This window comes from Herpailurus yagouaroundi, unplaced genomic scaffold (genome assembly GCF_014898765.1).
Source record: "Herpailurus yagouaroundi ecotype Mexico unplaced genomic scaffold, PumYag 182, whole genome shotgun sequence".
NCBI classification, from domain to species: Eukaryota; Metazoa; Chordata; class Mammalia; order Carnivora; family Felidae; genus Herpailurus; species Herpailurus yagouaroundi.
The window spans coordinates 14,899,676-14,922,078 of NW_024412413.1; the positions used below are offsets into that span (position 1 = coordinate 14,899,676).

At 48.6% G+C, this 22,403-nt stretch overlaps 1 protein-coding gene across 3 annotated transcripts in view; it reads right to left on the reverse strand.

Moving 5' to 3' along the window:
- Positions 1–22,403, reverse strand: part of ABTB3 (ankyrin repeat and BTB domain containing 3) — a 313,737-nt gene that overhangs the window by 40,769 nt on the left and 250,565 nt on the right. For 2 of the 3 annotated variants that reach the window (XM_040490986.1, XM_040490988.1), the window contains 7 exons: positions 9,738–9,903; positions 7,206–7,295; positions 5,157–5,258; positions 3,111–3,204; positions 2,859–2,994; positions 1,918–2,138; positions 203–381 (listed from right to left, as the gene is read on the reverse strand). In XM_040490986.1, the coding sequence (XP_040346920.1) occupies positions 203–381; positions 1,918–2,138; positions 2,859–2,994; positions 3,111–3,204; positions 5,157–5,258; positions 7,206–7,295; positions 9,738–9,903 (988 nt within the window). The remainder of the gene's footprint in view (positions 1–202; positions 382–1,917; positions 2,139–2,858; positions 2,995–3,110; positions 3,205–5,156; positions 5,259–7,205; positions 7,296–9,737; positions 9,904–22,403) is intronic. The other variant, XM_040490987.1, reaches the window with a different exon arrangement.

Below are 22,403 nucleotides of genomic sequence, written 5' to 3' on the forward strand. Positions count from 1 at the left end.
GACATAGCAGGTGCTCAATAAAACAGCTGCCCACAATGACTGCACAAGTAGCTTTAGTCAGCCACGTACATATGCCACCAGTGGCCATCACTGCAGGATTTGTATCCGGAGGGCAGGATCAGGCTAAGGGGCCACTGAAGTCGGGGACCTCCCCGCTTGTTCTCTGCCGCCGACCGACACCATAGCGTTAAACTCCTCTTACCTTGCTCGCTTTCAAGATCTCGAACATCAGGGGCAGGCCTTGAGTAATGAGCTCCTCTGTGTACTCCTCCTCCTGAATGGTCTTAAACTCCTTCAACAGGCACTGGATAAGAGGCCTGCGGTGTTGCTGGAAGGCGATCCGCAAAGACTCCAGCCACGTGTGCAGGGTCCATGGGACACCTGGGAGAAGGAGGGGAGGGCACGGAGGCGAGGAGAGGGCGAGACAGAAAACAACCACAACAGAAGGTGTGTTTTTATCTGGAAGCTGGCCTTCCCCCAGGACATCACCAAACTACGAGACCAAGAGACCGACTTGGGATGAATACAGCCAGGGTAGTTTGTATTTTTTTTTCTCCCCCTGAAGACTTGCAGATGTTGAAACTAAAGATCACAATTCAATTCCCTTAGCTATGGGTGTCCATCTCTGCATGCTCGTCACATTAGCGGGGGCTGCATTTTACAAGCTAGAACCACCGTGTAGAACGTGGAATTGTCACACGCTGCTTCTGCCTACTCCATACTTCTGAGTCCTGACTTCATTCACCTCCACCCCTTCTGCCTTCTGGGGAGACAGAAGCCCAGGGAGGGAAGTGTCTTGCCCGGGATGAGATAGTACCAGGCGAGAGCACAGAGCTGGTGAAACCCATCGGTGGACTTTGCCATCTACCGCACTGGCCAGGACGGACGCATATGTCGGAAAAAGACCCGGGAGGATTCTGCCGCTGCTCCCCTGTGCAAAACAACTTTCCCATCTATGGGCACTTCATCAGGTTCTTCCTCCTTTAATAGAAACCCCTCCAGCAGCTGATTGCTGTGATTTGCTTCTCCCCTGTCGAGGTGAGGCACAGAGGAAGAATGCGTCTCACTACTGTTTATAACGAGCAGGCCATTCAGAGCCTGGAGCATCATCATTATGGTAAACAGGCTCTCTGGGCAGTGGCATAAATATCCCACAGACTGAACAGCTACCCTGAGAGAGGGGCCCACGTCCAGAGCAGCAGCAGGGGGCCTCTCCTCAGGCCCTCAGCCCACCTTGACCTGCCACTCCGTGTGTTGAAGGCCCAGGCTAGGTCCTGCTGTTCTTGTGCGGGGCTGTTGCCTCTAGACCGGGGAAGACTGGGCGAGCCTGTTCCCTGGACGCATGGAGGAGATGGGTCTGAGCTCGCTCATTCAAGGAAGAGCCACCCCCAAATTTTCCCGAGAGTGGCTTTGCCCCCGCAAGCTCAGTGGGTGAGCCTGGCAAAGAGACGCCCTCGTCCTAGCTGTTGGCCTGGCCGCTGCTTCGTGATTTGGGTGCTCTAAGGCAGTGATTCCCCAACCACTGGGAGCCACCTGGGATGATTGTTAAACATAAAGATTTCCGGCCTTTATCCATCCAGACCCTCAACAGCAGAGCCTCTGGGTGTAGGGCCTGGCAATCCGTATTCAGACAAGCTCCCAGGTGATTCCAATTCCTAAGTTCTCAGGGTCCAGAGTTTGGGAATCATGAGAAAATGACCTGAGGTCAGGCGTTTGGGGCTGGAAGGGTGATGCTGTCTTTGGGGATAGCTCGGGCAGTTTAGCCTGGAAGGGCTCCAACCAGCAAATGCGAAATTCCCTGGGCCTCTGTGTGTGTGTGTGTGTGTGTGTGTGTGTGTGTGTGTGCACGTGTGTGTGTGAGTCACCTAGCACTGGGCAGTGATGCTGTGTCCAGTGGCGGAGGGCGCCCAGACTGACCTATGCTCCTGATATCAATTGTGACATCCACGTAGCCATGCTCAGCGCTGTGATACATGGCCTCCCTCAGGGCTCTCAGTTTGGCCTTGCTGTTGCGGCTGGCACAGAGGGGAGGCGGGGCTGTCTCCGCCAGGTCAGTCCCCTCGGCCAGAATCTCCTCCAGGGACAGGATATCACTCTTCTCCTTCTCTGGCTGAGCGAGCAGTTTGCGGAACACATTCCTGTCAATCATAAACCCAGAGAGGAAGACACTCAGAGATGGAAGGGTTTTGCCGGGGCAGGGATGGGGTGTGGGGAGTGGGGACACCACTCGTGTGAGACAAGGGAATGGCAGGAACAACTCTGGAGTGGTGGCTTCAGAGGCCTGACCACGGATGCTATGTTTTAGGGCTGGGTGGAGGAGACGGTGGAGCATGACTGGGTTTGTTTCCTGGAGGACAACCTGGAGCAGCTAAATGCTTTCCACAAGTATCCAGAAGGCTCTAGAACTGTGCTCTTTTAACCATCAACCTGCACAGGGTCCCACATGAATTTGCTTTACATGGGGTTATGTGTAATAAAATTGGATGGGGTAAAACCTGAAGGCCATGTGACAAGAAATAACCAAACACGAGGGGTTTTATTATTTTTTAAATGGATCCTTGTCACTTCATGGCAGCTGACGTGACGGGCTCTGACCAACGCTGGCAAAGAGTGGCATCTCTGTGAGGCGGAAGCTGATCCGGGAAAGGACAAAGCAAGGCAGTCTGAGTGGATGTGCGCTGCACGAAGTTGGCTCTGAGCAGAAAGCTGGCAGTGAAGGCCACTGTGGCCAGGCCTGGTGTCTGGCCTGCCTCTGGGCCCCACATCCAGAGATATAGTGGGTCTGGGGTAGGCCTGGGAATCTGCATTTTTAACAAGCACCACTTGGGACCTTGTGGCTTTGGCCCATCCTAGCCTACCTGTGTCCATGGGCTGCGGCCTGGCTGAAAGAGTTCATATCACCCTGGGGGGTTGTAGAAATTCCATTCCTGTACATGGTTCCTATCAGGGGATCCGCACCACGCTCCAACAGCAAACTAACCAGCTCAAAATTTCCTGCAAGCCCAGAGAAGGGGGTTTTATAAGCGAATAAAGCAAATACACGGTCACAGACACAGCGAGGGCCGAGGTGGTGGAGACCCTTGGCCGGGATGAGAATCAGCAACTCTTACCTACGGCAGCAGCCAGCTGGAGGGGCGTTTCCGAGTAGTTCTCCTCGCCGTGCTCCACGGAACCTTCCACCTTGGCCCCGGCGTCCAGGAGCAGCTGCAGAGGAAGAGTGGCCATTGAGACATTTAAAGACATGTGCTGTGAGGACGCGTCAGGAGAGCTGGTGGGAGTCAGCACAGTGCCAATGTTCCTGCCCTCCCTCTGGGTCAGTGGCCATGTGCACAGGGTGAGGGCAACTGTACCTTGGGGGATGAACTGATGGCCCCTCGAATCTACTAGAACCTCGGAGTATCACAGTGTGGTCCACGGAAAAGCAGCATCAGCATCCCCTGGGAGCTTTGAAATGCTGGCTCTCAGGGCCCACCCCCGACCAACTGAATGAGAGTGTTTGCATTTCAGCAAGATCTCCAGGTGATTTATAAGTACACTGAAGTTTCCAGAAGTGCTGACTGAGCAGCTCATGGCATCAGAGTGCTGGAAGACTCCCTTTTCGGGTCGGTTACACAAAGCCTCGGAGAGAGCATTAGAGGGATCTCTTAGAACCACAGAATCTTGAGTTCTGAAGGACTCTGGAGACCACCTGGGCCAATGAGGGCAAGGATGCCTTCTAGAACACTCTGGATGGCTCTGAGTATAGTTTAGCCAATGCTAAATTTCCTGGCCAGCAATTAATAAAGAGGCAGAGTGAGAATCCAGGAGTTTACTCCGTTCTGTGCATTCCTGAAGGGCTTCTTCAAGATGGAGAGTCTGTCTGTGCCAGATCTCACTCTCAGTGAATGTGCTCTCAGGACCACCAATGGAAAATGGGGAGGGGGGGCAATCTACCTTCTTTGCTACATATCCAGGGCTCCCTCAGGGCACAGCCAGGAGAGGGCTGACTCCTGGCATTCCGGGACCTGTATGCCTGCAGTGAAGAGGTGGCCTGACTTCTTTTTGGGTTTGCTTGGCTGCCCGCTGCTCCTATTCCTGATTTAAAGGCTTGGGGATGCCACTGCACTTTAAGGGTGGCATTTGTGTCCACTAGGCCACCTCCTGATCCCTTCTTTCTTATATTCCTCTACCAAGAGTGAAGTGGGCAGAAGTTTCAGCTCTCAGCATAACACTTCATACTCTCAACCTCCTAAAACATGAGTTTGGGTCTGTCCTAAGGAGTCCCATGACTGAGGAAACAACAAAAGATTCCTGTGGATTTCCAACATTGCCTCATGGTCCCTGGAACACTTATTTCCTGCTCTGTAAACTTCTAAGACGCTTGGAGCACATAACAGCAAGTATTCCTGATGTACCCACAGCTCAGCACCATGAGGCCAGGTGTGATAATGGACCTGGATGCTGAGTTCTTTTTTCCTGATGAAGTGAAGAGCAAGTTTAAGATCTAGAATATATTCGATGGCTATTTGTTGAATACCAACTGTACAAGAGCCAGAAAAAGTATAACCAATACATACTTAAATGCCCAACGGCCCTCGGATGAGGACATCTCTCCATACTTGGGGAGCCTTGGGTAGCTGTTTCAGAAGACACATCCAAAGGCCTTACTCTAGACCTCTTGGATCAGATTCTCAATAAGTAGAATCCAAGCAAGTGTCATTTAGAATCATTCCCTTGGCAACTTGGGGATGCTTCTTTCCACTAGTTAGAAACCACTAGATTCTACACAAACACCAGGGTCACACCTCAGGGGAGGTTCTAAGGTCTCACACCATCCAAGTCTTACGATTCACATTGCGACAAGCAAAATGAACAAATCCACAAAATTGCAGCTCAGGCCCCACCCCCGAGCAACCAGGAACAACTTCATAAGTTTGCCACTCTTCTGTGTGAGGCTGCATGTGGGTATGTGATCGTTTCATATTGGTTAAGGCCAGGCCATATAGATCATTACATATGATATTTTCACTTATATGATATGAATGTGCTATATTTAGTTGCAATTAACCAATATGAATCTCTTAGGGAATATGCATGCTGGGAGAGGTAACAGATTTGCATGATGGAAGAGGGTAAAATTAAAGGTCAGATGTGGATAGGGAAATACATTAATATACCTGAACTACAGGAATATGTCCATGCAACACAGCAAAAGTCAGAGCCGTCCAATGGCGGGTCTCAGGGTGGACGGATGGATATTTATGAGGAGTACTGACAACCTATAAACAAATTGAAGTTATTTTCAAAATGTGACCTTCACAATATTTTGACTAGCAAATCTGACCTATCTGTGGCTGGGCATGTGGGCTAGAGATGTACAGGAGGACATTCTAGAAGTGCTTTGGGAAATGTCGGTAACAGTGGGGTAGTGACTTTATGTTCTCTGTGCATCATAAGGTCTCCTTTGCTTCTTGTCTGAAAGGAATTAAACCGATGATTTCTGACTTCCTCTGAGGTGCCTTGGAGAAGCTGTAATGGCAGCTACCACAAGCCAACTCCCCAGCCTGTCCCCTCTTTCTGCTTAAGGAAGGGTGGTGGTTCTGAGAGCCACAGGGTGTCAGACAGCATGAGATGCCACATCATTACATTTGCACCTTTAGGGGAAATTCTCAGCAGCAGCAAACCCCAGGCAAGGCAAGGTCTGCTTTGAGTTTTCAAGCGAGGGAGGACCACTACCCATCTGATGGAGTCACATTCCCATCTGGTCACAGCTCACCCTACCCTGTTCTCATTTCACTGTTCTTCTGGCTTCTCAGTTGACAAGGACCCTCATGCTACTGGAAACCTGGGCACAAAACCCTCCCTGGACACACCACGAGTGAGCAATCTGATACTGGTCCTTCAGTGTGGGGGGCCTCAAAACACCCTAGGCCAAAAGAGAGGCAACAGGGAAGCTGAAGGTTGGGGCCCTTCAGGACTGGCACCCACACATGGCTTTTCTCCCAAACACCCCCGGGACCAAACAGCTGTGATGTCTGACTCACTCAGAGCAGCTGAATTCACTCGTCACCTGTCAGGGTAGGCCTTGAGCTGGCTAGGAGTCATGGGATGGGCTAGAGAGGATCAGAGAAGCCCACCAGGACCCAAAGATGAGGAGCCCTTGCAGGGGTCTGCATGGTGTTGGGGGATTCTTAACAGGCAGGAAAATCCCCAGTACCTGAAACTTATAATATCCAAAATGGTCTGGATGCAAAACTAGGTCTATTGCCTGTTTGCCTCAGATGAATCTAAAACTCACTAATTAAAAAAAGCACAGTACTAAGACTACAAGAACATCTAATTTTGAACTAAAAAAGTTTTATAGGGTTGCTGAGTTAGGACTGCAGCATGCCAACCTTCCCAGCCTCTGGGGCTGCCAGTGGCTGGCTGCCGAAAGACAGGATAGGACGTGGTCGAAAAGCGTGATTTCACCCATCACAAGCCTCGTGGTGCGTGTGCGCGAACCAGGATTGACTGAGCCCCAAACTTATGCTAGGTCCTCTTTGTATTTATTTCTCCCAGCAACTCTCTGAGATGGGTGTGATTATTCTCCCCCTGTTGTGGATGGGGATGCTGAGGCTCAAAAAGGTTAAGCCACCTGCCCCAGCACAAAAGCAAGTTACTAAGACTCAGCAGTTTCGGAATTTGAGCTTAAGTGTCAAACTCTAAAGCCTGCGGGGGTGCGCTTCCCACAATAAATACACCACACTGCCTCACGGAAGCTTTGCCATTAGCTTTAGGACCTGTGGCTTCAACTCAGCCAATAGGCGAACCAATCAGGATTCGGTTGGGAGGGGGTAGGATCTGAGGGAGCTACACCTTAGGTCAGGGTATGCAGAGCAGCTCTGTCTTATGTCCTGATGGCTCAGGAGAGAGCTCCCTGCCCTGATCCCAGAAGGAATGGATCAGTAATAAGAATCAGACTCAGTTCAGCTGAGATAAGGGAACGCTGGTGCTTCTTGTAGCTTCATTGGTTGTTTTTAAATGAAACATGCACGTGGGCAGCTCCCTGGGATTTCGGTGGGCTGGGGCCTCCAGATGGAGGAAATCTACCAGCTGATTTGACCTATTGGCTGGACTGACCGCCCCCAGTGGTGGCTCTCAGGAGAAAAAGCCCCCCCTCTCTTTGCTCGTTTTCCCTGGGGGACTGCCAGGCCCAGGGGCCCTGTAGCCCTCTGCACCCTCACCTCGACATTCAGGTCAGCTCCGGCATCCAGCAGCATCTGAACCATTGCCTCGTCCCCACGGACACAGGCATACATCAGGGGGGTCATGCCCTGTGGTGGGTTAAAAACCAGAGAATGGAGAAGGTTTACAAGGTAGCTGTGTCACTGGACGATAGCAAATGGAAAATCTTACTTGTGTGTAGGTGGCTATGTTTGTACTCAAAATCCAGCATTAAAAAAATAAATGTGCTGCCCTTATGACTCATAAAGCCACAATCCTCCCTATTTTGAAAACCAAAATGAAGGCAAAAAAAAAAAAAAAAAAGGTGGGGGATTGCCGTTTTTGCAATTATCTTTGCTTAAGTTGGAGTATTTTCATTTGTCTGTCCTAAGGTGCAAGAGACCTAAGGGGGTTTGCTAAAACACGTGGCTGATTTCAACTTACAGGTCTTGGGAACTTTCTGGACTCTGTGGTGTCAGTCCTAAGTTATCTAACTCATAAACACTGTTTCCTTGACATTTTTCTCTTTCACAATGTAAGTATCATCTTTGCTCTACACAGCTGCTGGCCAGTGTCAAGGGAAATTGGATGCCTCTGAGCATGCCCCCATCACTGTGTTTATCATTTACAAGCAAAAGGCAAGTGAACGAGGAATGGTTTTTAGGAGTTCCATGTTTGCCAGTGACTCCTGCTTATTTTGAAGTTCCACAACCATTAGAAGGGAGGGATGGATTTTTCAATAAACAGTGTTGAGAAGGTGGCTCCTTGGGAAAATGTGCAAGTTAGAGCTTATCTCGCACCATCTAACTGGATCTGTTTCTAGGTGTAAAAGTAATGGAAGAAATCACGAAGGAAAAGCATTACAGTGTTGAGGACCTAAAACCAAGAACATAAACAAAATTGAAAGGTAGGCAATAAACTGAGACATATTTGTCATAGTATAAGAAAGGGTTATATGCCTAATATGTAAAGAGCTCTTCTAAATAAAGAAGACAATCAAAGCTCCAGTGAAAAACTGGCAAAAGGTAAGGAAAATATTAATAGGGAGGGGCACCTGGGTGGCTCAGTCAGTTAGGCATCTGACTTCGGTTCAGGTCATGATCTCACGGTTCATGGGTTTGAGCCCTGTGTCAGGCTCTGTGCTGACAGCTCAGAGCCTGGAGCCTGCTTCGGATTTTGTATGTGTGTGTGTGTGTGTGTGTGTGTGTGTGTGTGTGTGTGTGTGTGTGTGTGCGCGCGTGTCTCTCTCTCTGCCTCTCCCCTACTCACACTCTGCCTCTCAAAAATGAATAAACAGTTAAAAAAATTTTTTAAAGATTGATGGGGAAACACATATGTTGTTGGAGGGTGTGTACAAGGAAACAAAGTCTCTGCGAAAGTCATTGCAGAAAGGTTGATGTCTATGAGCCACTACGTCCACTTTTAAGAACTTCCCTAATGATGAACACAGTGTAACATATAGGATTGCAGAGTCACTATGTTGCACACCTGAAACTACTGTGTCAACTATACTTCGATTAAAAAAAAATTTCCCTAATGAAAAAAAATTCCCTAATGAAATAATCAGGGATTTTGAACAAAGACTTGTGTAAATATGTTTAACTCAGCATTATTGATTTAAGTAGTGAGAAGCAACCTAAATATCCAACAACTGAGGTATGGTTAACTGAACAAATAATAGGACCATTTTATGTCGCCATTAAAGTGATTTAAAAAATAGTATTTAATGATATTGCAAAGTACCTATAATATAAATTGTCGAAAAAGGCAAGATATTATAAATCTCTGTTTTAAAAAAATATAAATGTGTGTGTGTGTGTGTGTGTGTGTGTGTGTGTGTGTGTGTGTGTTAGGGATCCTTGTTGCTCAAGAAAATTCTTAGCTGCTATTCCTTCCCTGGAACTCACTGCATGAGCTGCCCATATGAGAAACAGCTCCATCTGTCCCTTGTGACTTTCCATCTGGGGCTCACATTGAAAACTGCTGTTTGTTTCTCTGTCCGTGACACCTTCATCCACATGGTGTCTCCCTGACTGGTAGACGCACGAGCTTCTCCCTGTACCTCAGTTTCAGGGACTTGGGGGATAGCTGCCTATATCTCTGAGGTGCCTCCCAGGGTTCCCCAGAATGACTTTTGTGTATCTCAAACATACCCTGAAAGTTTTGTAAAAATACTCCTGGAGTTGTTCTGTGATGCAGTAACAGACAGGCAGGCAGAGAACTAATTTTAACCACGCTGAAAAAAGGACTTGAGGGACACATACTAAATATAAATGATGGCTATCTGGGTGATGGCATTATTTCCTTTCTGGAATAGGCCTATTTTTCTCAATTTTCCATTTCAGCTGCAATGATCATGTGCAATTTCTATAAAGATGAACAAGGATATTTTTATATTTTAAAAACCGAAACTAACTCAATAAATAAATAAAAATCACCCTAGTCACCAGCAGGGGGAGTGTGTGTCCAGTGCCTGCTGTTGGCAAAGTCGTGGGGCAGCGTACCTGGCAGAGGTTGGAGGGGTTGCCTGTTCAGAGACTCGGGCCCTGTACCTGTTCGCTCATGGTGTTGATCCCATCCGGCCCTAGGAGAGACACCGCCTGCTTCACCAGGTCCGTCCGCCCACAGTTCAGCATCCGGAAACCCAGGTCCTGTTTAAACTTGGCTTCTATGGCCACAGCGTCCAGCTTCCGAGAAGCACAAAAGCAGTCGTCAGCCCTAAGGAAGGGAGAGACGATCAGTGAGGTGCAGTGGCTTCCCCAGGAACTGGTCCTTGAGGACCAGTGAGAGTTAGAAAGCACCAAGGATGCTTTGCCTTTGTTTTTCATGTCAACTGCCTGTTCCTAGGCTCCAATTAAAATCTGGATGTCTCGATCCTTTGTCCTTTATAACTGCTGCTGATCTGTCTTCCTCTTTGCTTCCACAGCATACTGAGCTAAGCATGGTGATAGCTAATATTTACTGAATGTTTACTGTGGGCTAGGCCCTCTGCTAAACTCTTCACACGAATCAGTTTGTTCAATCCCCACACAACCTCAAAAGGCAAGTACTATCACTACCCCTCTTTAAACCCTGGGGAAACAGACATAGATAAAGGAGTTGCCCGGGGCCACAAAGCCAACAAGCTGGAGTAAACACTGTCCCAGAACCTCCTTTCATCCCCTCCCCTTGCTAATTCAGAGAGTAGAAACTGAGGAAAGGAGCCAGATGTTCAAAATTCCTGGTTCTGCTTCTCCCTAAGCCAGTTTGTGGCACAAGGGAGGGCACAAGCCCCTCCCTTACGTTTGTGAGGGAACTACCTTCTTTTCTATCGTTGGAGGAAATGAGAGGGGCTATTGTTCCAGAAAGTTTATGGCACCGAGGCTCCCGTTCATCAGTAAGGCTAGGAGCTGGGGGAGAGCATTTGAAGGCCGAACCACAAAGGGAGCCTCAGGAAGTGGGGCGGATAGGTATGTGCTTGACTGTTCATTGAGTTTCTGATATATCATTCGTCTCTTCTGGCAGAGGAACCTTGGGCAGAAGTCTACCCTGAAATATAAACCCAGCTGTAGGAGACACAAGGGCTTGGACAGGAGACCATAAGAATTTGCTTCTGGCCACCAGGGGGAGCTGATACAGTGAAGATAGAAACCAGAGTAAAAGACTGGAAGCTTGGTGTTGCTGTGGGGTCTAATCTGCATGCCCGCCTGAGCAGCTGGGTGTCAGGCTAGGGCTCCAACAGCCTATTTGTACAAGCCCAGTTGCCCAGGACCCTGGACTCCGGGGTTAAGACCTTTTCACGGCAGGCAGGGGAGCCAAGACCACCCAACACTGTCGGAGGACTTTCTCGGCACGCTTGAGGGCTCCCCAGGTGGTGGGAGAGGACTGAAGGACCCTGGGCCTCAGCATCCAAGATGCAATCCCCTAGGGCACAGAATGGAGCTATGCCATAAGGCATGGTACATGGGGCTTTGGACATGGGACTCTTACAGCGAGGGTGGCTAGATTTAGTAAATCGAAGTGTGCCATAGCAAATGCGGTGTGGAACAAATCTACACTAAAACACTGCTTATTTGAAATTGAAAGTAAAAGTTTTTTTTTTTTGTTTTTTTTTTTTTTTGTTTTTTTTGTTTTTGACTTGGGAAAGGGCAGAGCCATCTGTCATGATTTGAAAAGAGTCTGAGGACTTAAAAACTGAGAACAAACTGAGGGTTGATGGGGGGTGGGAGGGAGGGGAGGGTAGGCGATGGGTATTGAAGAGGGCATCTTTTGGGATGAGCACTGGGTGTTGTATGGAAACCAATTTGACAATAAATTTCATATATTAAAAAAAAAAAAAGAAAAGAGTCTGAGGAGAGACCATGGATCCCAGCATCTCCAGAGTTAGAGGAGAAACCCCAAGTGGGGTGGCAGGCTTCATCTGAGTTCCCTGAAAAAGTGGTTAAGAAAGAAGCTTCAGGCCAAATGGACAAGACAGAGCAAAGCGGGTGAGGGCAAGGTGCTGGGGCATACAGCAGAGGCTTCTGGAGGGGGAAAGGTGGGTGTTTGCATGTGTTGTGTTGACATGTCTGGAGCCTTGAATGGGTCAGGTGCATGTGCAGATCTTGGGGAGGTATCAGATTTGACTAATTGTAAGGAAAACTTTTCTTCGAAAAGACCATTACCTAGTTCAGGAAGAGGTTGGTTTGTGAACTCAAGAGCCTCCTTCTTAAGAGCAAAGATGCTATGAATTGTCATTGTCAGTGAATTTGCAATCTCCTCTCTCCTGTCTGTGTCGAAGACCCTTCTGCTATCCTCCATGCTTGACTGATTCTCTCAAACAAGCATTTTGTTTTTTCTCTGGAGTCAAGCTGAATGTAACTGAGCACCTACTGTGTGGGGGCACCATGGCAGGGGGCTAGGAGGTGGAAGACACAGACCCCGCCCCGTGTTCCCCGAGCGTCCAGACTCATAAACCAATAATTCCAAGAACATCAGGATAAGTGTTTACCAGCTACAGAGGTCCTTGATTTTAATTAGAAAGAGACAAATGGCAAGAAAATTACTGTAGCAAAGATGATGATAATTGTTATTATAGGAAGCTAATGTTTACTGAATTCTTGCTTTTGAAATCTAAGTTCTTTCCATGTATTAGGTCATACAATCCTCACGACAAGCCCATGACATAGGGGCCCCATTCTAGAGGTGAGAAACCTGCCCAAGGTTCATCATGACAAGCCCATGACATAGGGGCCCCATTCTAGAGGTGAGAAACCTGCCCAAGGTTGACCAGTGATCTGACACCCCAGTCTGACCTTGCTCGGTGGGACCTGGCACTTTTCCATTGTGCTGGTGTGCCCACATATAGAGGTGCCTTCTGTTTTTTTTTCAAGTGTTTATTTTTGAGAGACAGAGACGCAGACAGAGCAAGAACACAAGTGAGGGAGGGGCAGAGAGGGAGGGAGACACAGAATCCGAAGCAGGCTGCAGGCTCTGAGCTGTCAGCGCAGAGCCCAGCGTGGGGCTCAAACCCATGAACTGCAAGATCATGACGACCTGAGCTGAAGTCAGACATTTTATTTTTATTTTATTTTTTTATTTTTTTTAATTTTTTTTTTCAACATTTATTTATTTTTGGGACAGGGAGAGACAGAGCATGAACGGGGGAGGGGCAGAGAGAGAGGGAGACACAGAATTAGAAACAGGCTCCAGGCTCTGAGCCATCAGCCCAGAGCCCGACGCGGGGCTCGAACTCACGGAGCGCGAGATCGTGACCTGGCTGAAGTCGGACGCTTAACCGACTGCGCCACCCAGGCGCCCCGAAGTCAGACATTTTATCCAACTGAGCCCCCCCAGGTGCCCCTATACAACTGCCTTCTTGAGCGCATCTCCTGGATGTCTCCCAGGGCCCTCACATTTAGTATTCCAAAATGCAACTTGTTCTTAACACGTCCACCCCCTGCCCTCCCAACCTGTCCCCCAGTCATCCTGTCTCCATGAATGGCACCATTGTCCACCCGGGTGCTCAGGCCAGAACCTTCTCCCACGCTCATGTCCATTCCATCAGCTGTTGATTTTGCCACCCAAATCCCAAATCCATCCACTGCCCTCCAGCTCCACTGCCCACATACTGGTTCCAAACCCCAGCCTCTCTCGTCTAGTAGTGCAGTGGCCTCCTCACTGGTCTGTCACTTCTATTCTTTTTGCCGTCCAAACCAGTCTCTTACACAAGGCAAGAGTGAGCTTAAACTGTAAATAAAACTGTGTTGTGCCTCTGCTTAAATAAGACCTTCCAATGCCTTCCCATGTACTGAGAATAGAATCCAGCTCCCCCAGGATGGCCCACGGGACTCTGCAGGGGTGGGGCCTGCCCTGTTCTCCCACCCTTCCTTTGGCAGGGGCCACTCTCCACTGGCCAATCTCTCTCCTGACTCGAGGACTTTATTCTTGCCCTTCCCCCTCCTGGCCCTTTCTCACCCCTCAAATAGGAGCTGGAATGTCACGTCCAAAGGAAGCCTTCTATAACAATTTCATCCTTCCTTTTGTTAGCACCTTTTACAATCTGTGACTACTCTATTCATTCTATCTATCTATCTATCTATCTATCATCTATCTATCATCTATCTTCTTATTTCTTTTCTCCATGAGGCTGTCAGCCTCCTGGGGGCAGGACCACATCTATCTTATGCCTGTGTTATGTGCTTAAAGCATGTGGTATTAACTGATAGGTAAGCCATGCACGGCCTGCCCTTTATTCGTGAGAGCAGGCCCCAGGAAACACCTGTTTTTCAGGAATTCCTCAGTCATACAAAGTAAGTAACGATTCTGGTTACTGAATTTTACTGGCTAAAGCAGGTAAGAAACATCTTCTATAAAGGTTTCTGTTCAACTGGTTTGTTAGAGAATTAAACTCTGCCAAATTTAAATTCCTGCAGCATTCCTGTAAACACGACTCGGAGCTCCATTTACTGTCTCTGGAAAGCCTCGGAAGGATCTACCACCAAAGACCAATAGGTCCCCCTGTGCCTGCCTAAGTGTGGGACTTATTTATGTAGAAATCTACTAAGCCGGTCACCCTGGGGCTTCACCAGAAGGTGATCAGCTTTGTGTTTTCCCTTCCAGTGGCTTTCAACGATGCCATGAAAAAATGTGATCAATTTAAATAAGAGGTCAGCTACCGAGGTAGTCAATTTCTCTGATTTCTCAAGGGCCCTGGCCCCAAGAGATTGGCTCAGTAGTTTCCACCACTTCAAGAATGTGCCTTCAGAAAGATGTTTTCCAGGAAGCCTGCAGGCCTGAGCACACACACACACGGCAAGTAATCGGGTTTTCACCCCCAGGAAGGAGTCGGCATTGAGGCGGGATGTTGGCGCATTCTGCTGGTCTCTTGATGCACTCTCAGTGACGAATGGGAGCTGGTGAGGCCTCAGACACATTTTACTCACGTATGAATTTTTAAAGCTAGCACACATAGTAGTTGTGAGCATGAACTCTGATTCTCAGTTCTGCTATTTAGCAGCTGTGTGATCTTGGGGCAAGTCACTTAACCTCTCTGTTTTTGTCTTCTCATCGGTAAAATCAGTTTAGTAATAATACCTTCCTCACAGGATTTTGGGTGTGGATGAAATGAGATAAACCATGTACAGTGCTTAGAAGGAAACAGAGTTTAGCACACGGCTCTCGTTAAATGTTACAGATATCCGGGGCGCCTGGGTGGCGCAGTCGGTTAAGCGTCCGACTTCAGCCAGGTCACGATCTCGCGGTCCGTGAGTTCGAGCCCCGCGTCAGGCTCTGGGCTGATGGCTCAGAGCCTGGAGCCTGTTTCCGATTCTGTGTCTCCCTCTCTCTCTGCCCCTCCCCCGTTCATGCTCTGTCTCTCTCTGTCCCAAAAATAAATAAAAACGTTGAAAAAAAAATTAAAAAAAAATGTTACAGATATCCTATTACGATCATTATCGTAAATCACCAAGCAAGGTGCATACTGGAGAGAACACACTGAATTTGGAAGAAGCAAATACAGAGACTCGGAGACTGAAGAACACTGTAATAACAGTGTTTCTTAAGGTCTCAAATAGACACCACATCTAACCATTTTCACCAGAATAAAGGCAGTCCTTCTCCCAGTGGGGAAACCCTGGCCCCCAGAGAGACTGCCATGCCCCAGCATGGTTTTGCCAGCTGTACTGCCCGGCCAGGCTCCCAGCCCCTCTTTTCTTTCCCACGCCCTGGACCAATCCTGATCCCATGGGTGCTAGAAAGTGCGGTTCCCAGGCTCCCTGAGTGCTGACTCTGGGCTAACTCTGGGAAGCCTGTCCCCAAGGGTGTGGGCTCCAAAGTGTGACTGCCTGAGTTTGTCACCTGGCTCTACTCTCCCTAACTGCTTATGCTGTGCACCTAACGCTGCACAGGTAACTTAAACTCATTCCATTTTCTCACCTGTAAAATGGGGACACTAACATTTATACACATTTTACTGATTTAATAAATATTTATTAGCTCTTACCGTGTACCAGGCATATTATAAGATTTTTTTTTTTTACAAATATGAACATGTTCAATGCTCACAATAACCCTGTGAAGAAGGCATTATTGTTATTTACCTATTTTATAGACAAGGAAAAATGGGGCAGAGAGAGGTTAATTAACTTGCTTATTGTCACATAGCCAATAGGGGTCAGGATTGAAAGCCAGGCAGTCTGGCTCCAGAGTCTATCCCAATAACCACTCTGTACAGCCCAGTTTTTAGCAATGTGCTGGCAATCACAGGGCATCCAGACATGACTCTGGGATCTGAACCTCAAAGGCCCAAACAGTCCCCGCAACCATGACCTTCCCTCATCAGTAATAAAGAAGCCACCCTTTATTGCATAGCTCACTGTGTGCCAGGCAGCATACTAGGTGCTCAATTCCTCCCACTTCAACTGACCTCTCCTTGAAGGTCTTATCATTATTCCCTTTCTACTGACAAGGAAACTGAGGCACAGGGCTGAGTGCTTGACCCCAAAGCCTGTCTCCCATGGGGCAGACGGAACCCAGCGCTTAAGACCAGAGTTCATATCCCTTTGTGCTTCATACTTGAAACCTGGGGCAGGTGGCTTAACCTCTCTGGGCCTGTTTTCCCATCTGCAAAGCAGGGTTGACAGCAGCACTTCTGTCCCCAGCAGCTGTGACAAGGATCCAGAGGTCGTACTTTTGAACCACCCAGCACAGTCGTGATAAAAACTGCCCGATATGGAGAATGCACCATTTTGTAATTGTAGGTCCTCTTTCCAGGGATTTAATCAGGCCATCTGGAAGTCCCCCACCTCCCCATCCTCCAACGCCACACTTCTCCAGTCCTTTTCTTGCCCCCAAGGCCCTTTCCAGCTGCCGTGGGGCCCAGTGCCTCTGAGCGTGGCCCTCACTGTGACCCGGCTTACAGAGCCTGAGACAGTCCTGCCATGGCTCCCACGGCTTCTCACTTCCCCTTCAGGGTTTTTGTTCTTGTTCATCTGGGTCTTACCAGTAGGCTGGCAACTCGGGACAGAGCAACTTCCCAGGCCTTTCTCAGAGGCTGTGGCCAGAGGTCAGCTTGGGAGGGGAGGCCATGTGAGGGGTGGAGTCACTTTGCTCTGCTCCCATGGAAGATACCAGTGCCCACCATGGTGGGGCGCAGGCGGAGGTATATGGCCGCTGTGGGGATCACCCTGGGAAGGTGCAGCCCCCCTCTGCCCCCCGGACCCCAGGACCTGTGATTCGGCGTATAGTACGGTTCCCAAGGGCTTGAGATCACATAAGTTGCCTTGGAACAGAGTAAAGATATTAACAGTAGTCAGAGAAATAGTGAGGATTTACAGTTTTCCTAACACATTCTAGTTAATTCTAATAATGGCATTGACAGGTAGCTTTCCCTATGCTAACCATTTCCCATGTAATAGCTCACCTCATCCTCAAGATAACCCAATGGACTGGGCACTGTTGTCTTTATTTTACAGATGAAAAACCTGAGGCATGGAGGTTATGTCACTTGCCCAAGGTCACATAGCGCATAGGTGGTGAAACCGGCTTTCGACCCCTTTGGTCCGACTCCTGAGCCCACGCTCGCATCCTGCTTAAACCCTCACAGGAGCCCCAAAAGCAAGCATCCGTACCCCCATTTTACAGACGAGGAAGCAGAGACCAAGAGGAGTTAAGCATCCTGTCCTAAAGTCACTTGGCTCCTTCCACCTCCATTTCAGCCCAGACCTGTCTCATCTCAATGTCAGACTTGGGTTTGTGTGTGATCTCCCACACTCTGTCAGCCGAATTCCACAGAATCTGACATTAACGAATGCTTACTGTGTGCCACGCACACTGGGGGGTCCAGAGACACCACCTGGATGAGATTTCTGCCCCGAGAGACTCGGAGGCTAGGGGACATGCCACAATTCATTCATTCCCACATACCGTTCACTGAACACCAGCAACAGGCAGGTACAGGGTTAGGTGCTGGGGTCCCGCAGCAAGCGAGCCAGATCGAGCCCTGCCTTCTCAGGCTACACGGACAGAAGGATACTGAGCAAGTTGTTGGCTCCACTGGTGACCACGTAATTGAAAATGGACGTGTCTTGGGAGAAAAATGAGAACAGAACCCTAACTCAAAGTAGTAACCGAGATTCGAGTCCCTGGCCTTTCCTGTTCCTCGGGGGGGATGCTAGAGAGATTTATGATGTCGAGAAAGAGACAACAGGTGCTGACTTCATTATCTGGATCTTCAGGAACTCACTGAAGGGTGATGGAGACAACTAGTGATGTTGATGTATATGCCAATATAGCCTATTTCCTGGCTGCGTAACCTTGGGCAAGTTCCCCCATCTCTCTCTGGGCCTCCATTTCCCCATTTATAAGATGCGGAGAACCAGTACCCGTGTTCAGGTTTTGTGAGGAATAGGTGAGACAGTGCATACGAATCTATTTTGTCTATTCTGGAGGTCCTGTTCAAATACAGACACGTGGCTAGAGGATGTGGGATGTGGAACGCTGGTACAGACTATGGATTTCTAGAAGATGTGCACATATTTCAGCCACCTGAAACGCAGCACGCACATTACAGGCACTCAGCGCCCCTAGTACCTCTATGGGAACTAGGGTAATAGGTTGGCTATGAAGCAACATATAAACTAGGCATGGAAAACAGGGTTAATCTCAGGCTCCAACCCTGATTCACTAGTGCGGCTGGTTGGAGTATGGTGTTGTGGTTGGTTGGGGAATGGTGTTAAGGAAGATTCTGAGGCCATGTCAAGGCTTTGCCAGGAAAGAGGGGTATGTAGGACCCAACAGAACAGTTCTGAAAGTAACTGGTAAGGCAGAAATAGGGCCAAGATAAAGGCTCAGATGAATGTGACTTTAGGTTGTGGCTGCACCACCCATCAGCTGTGTGATCTTGGATGAATCCCATTTCCTTCAACAGCCTCAGTTTCCTTATCCAGAAAATGGGGGTGTTAGGCTGGTCAAGCTCTTGGGTGCCTCCAAGCATGGACATTCTCTGAGTTTATCCCATGTTTTCTGGTGCTCGTGTATTATCCCTTACTAGGCAACAGCTTTCCTCCCTGGCTTCATCCCAACATTTTGGCTTCTCTGTCTTTGCTCTTATTTCATGCAAACACTTACTTGTGGCCAAGGGGATCGTCTGGGAAAGGAATGTGTCACAATGACCACCATCTTCCAGCATCCATTCTCCACCCCCTCCTTATAGTAACACAGCATCTTCTGCCTTCACTGAGTTTTGGCATGGCACACGGCTGTCCGGTTAGAAATTATATTTCCCCTTGTGGTCAGCGACAGCCATTTGACTAAGTTCCATTCCCCCCTCCCCAGCTGGTAAACAGACGTGCCCATGTCCTAGCTCTGGCTATGCAGGTGAGCCCAATGCACTAAGGCAGGGCTGGCAAAGTTTTTCTTTTTCAAGTTTATTTATTTATTTTGAGAGGGACAGACAGCGTGAGTGGGGGAGGGGCAGAGAGAGAGAGAGGGAGACACAGAATTCCAGGCAGGCTCTGTGCTGCCAGTACAGAGCCCAACGTGGGGCTTGAACTCATGAAACTGTGATATCATGACCTGAGCCGAAACAGGAGTTGGACGCTTGCTTAACCAGCTGAGCCACCCAGGTGCCCCAAGTTGGCCAAGTTTTTCTTAATGAATGAGGTAGCCGCTATTTTAGGCTTTAGGATAGATGGTCTCTGTTGGGACTACTCAGGTCTGCTGTTGGGGCTTGAGGACAGCCAGAGGCAACAGGTAAACAAATAGCTGTGGCTTTGTTGCCATAAACTTTTGTTAAGAAAAAAGCCAGGCTGACTTACGGGCCATAGTTTGCCGATGCCTGCTCTAAAGGAATTGCAGAGCAACAAGATGGAAGGAATTTGGGTCTTCAGGGGGATCTTGTGGAGCAGAGGTGCCCCATGAGCTTGCCCTGGCTGATCTATTATACGATGGAGAAATAAACATCTATTATGGTTACGTCACTGTACTTTGAGATACTCTTATCATTTGTCTAATACAGGAGCTAAGAAAGTAACTGCCCTTTATGGCTACTCTCCGAATACATCAGAATGGAAAAATACCTTTCCTAGAATTTAAAGGGCCAGATTGGGCTGCTTTCTCCCATTTCCTAATTTCTGTGTCTCTAGATAAGAATACGAGAGTCTGTAGGTCCAAGGCAGGGGTTTACTGCTATAGAGTATGTAGGAGAATAAGGTTCTTGGGTTTCATTTATAAGGGTCTGGTGGCCCCCAGGCTAAAAGCAAGACAATGTGCTCTCAGTGTGCCAGCGGCTGCACTGGCCAGGCTGCCTGGGGGGATCCTGAGGGTGTACCAGGGCCACAGGTGCCCGGCCCTGGTTTCCCAGTTTATTGACCTCCTACCTGGAGGAGGTCAGCCTGGGGGAGGTGGGGTATGGGGGCACAAAGCCAAGAATTGGCTGGTTTACACTTTTATGGAAAAGCAGCCCTGTGGTTCTCAAAGAGCCACGAAGACAGCCACGTTCTGTTCCTGCTGCAAGGCACAGGAGGTCTGACCGGAAGAGAGTTTCAGGAAGCAGGGAGAGGTGCAGGGTGTGGGTGCAGAGGGGCAAACTCTAGGCCAGGGCAGTCCTAAATCCCATGCTGCTGGCCGGCACAGGGTTTGGAAACAGCCTGAAAACTTTCATGTGGGGCATCCACGTGCCCAGTCCTCTCTGTGGTCCTTCATCACGCTGGGTCCACTCGTGTGTGTGCCCTGCCTGGCCTCGGCCTCAGAGTTTGGACCCGGGCCTAGCTAAGGATGAATGCGGTCAGTTACAGATATTAAGAATTTAAGATTTAAGAATTCTTCATTAATTCATTCTGATCACCTATTACTTGTCAGGCAGTGTGCAAGGCACTAAGTGCTTCGACACTCAGAATATTTTATTGGTTCCCTGGGGTGCCTGGGTGGCTCAGTCGGTTAAGTGTCTGACTCTTGATTTTGGCTCAGGTCACGATCTCACAGTTTGTAGGATTGAGCCCCCTGCAGCAGGCTCTGCACCTACAGTGCGGGGCTGCTTGGGATTCTCTCCTCTCTCTCTCTCTCTGACCCCACCTTGCTCATGTTGTCCCTGACAATAAGTAAACGTAAAAAGTATTTTTTTGGTTCAATAATAATAATAATAATAATAGCAAACACATATCATTTATTGTGTGCCAGGAACTATTTTAATTTTACACACACACACACACACACACACACACATATATATATATATATATATATATATATATATATATATGTCCTACACACACCTGTGAATGAGTGGGTGTCTGTATATACATGTAAAATACGTATGTATACACACACACAGATACTCATTCATATATATGATCTTGCCTAATCCTTACTTTAACCCTACACAATTTATCTTCAGCTTTCAGAAGAAGAAACTACAGCACAGAGAGGCTAAGAAACTCACCGAGGTCACAGAGCCACCAGGTGGTAGGACTGAGATTTGAACCGGGAAGGCTGTTGCTGGAGCCCAGCTCTTATGGCCCCAGCCCACTGCCTGTCGGTTCCAGTAAAGGTCTTCCACAAACACATAGATTCTATGCTGACGCTGCCTGGGTCACTGCTAGATGCCAGGTGCTATGCAGGAAGCCAAAGAAACATAAATTCCCACTCACAGGCCTCAAACTCGATGCCCTCTTGTAACCGCCCCTCCCGAGAGGTCCCCATCACCCAACCATTTCTTCTTTTATTTTTTATTTATTTATTTTTAGTTTTGAGAGAGGGCCAGCGGGGGAGGGGCAGGGAGAAAGGGACAGAGGATCTGAACTGGGGCCTGCGCTGATAGCAGCGAGCCCCGTGCGGGGCTTGATCTTATGAACCGTGAGATCATGACCTGAGCCAAAGTCGGATGCTCAGCCAACTGAGCCACCCAGGCACCCCCATTTCTTCTTTCTCACCCTTCCAGCCAATACGGCCTGCCGCCCACTCGGCACACAAGCCTCCCGACTGCTTTCTGGTCTGCATGCACAGTGTGCCCCTCGCTTCAGATCCTCTCCCCGTATCCTGCCTTCCTTCAAATCCTATTCCAGATACAAGTCCCACCTAACAGCTTTTGGTTTGCAGCATCCCAGAATGTCGGTGCTGAAAGAGAGCACCGGGGCCAACTCCTAACCTTCCTAAGATCAGGAAACTGGAAGCCTGAAAAGGGTTAACTAATCTGAAGCAGTTACAGATGCATTTAGGAGCAGAATGCATGTCCTCGGCTAGGGTCATTTAGCAAGTCTCTCTATGGATACCTGTAGGCTTGTGTAGGGCGGCGATTCTCAATCAGGGGCGCTTTTGTCACCCAGGGGACATCTGACGATGTCTGGAGACAGTCTGGGTTGTCACGAATAATGAGGTGCTCCTGGTGTCTCGTAGGTACAGGAGACTGATGCTATTGCATAGGACAGCATCCCCCTTCCCCAAACAAAGAATAATCCAGCCCCAAATGTCCACAGTTGAGACGGGTTGAGGTTGAGAAATCCTGGGAGAGGGTAATAACGTTTTTGTTTTTATTTTTGCATTGTCTCTTCTATATCAAGCGGTTCCCATTACAGGATTCTGTAAGCGTGACAATAAAATGGTGGCTTCAGAAATGAATCGTGAAATGACAATTCAGAGGACGACAGGCCTGACTTGGATACCAGCCCCTGGCCCCCCTCCTCAACACACTTTCCCAAAAAAGCCACATTCCATTTCATAGGCTTCAAGTCCCCTAGTGGATGAGTTTTTCCTTTTCTTTTGGG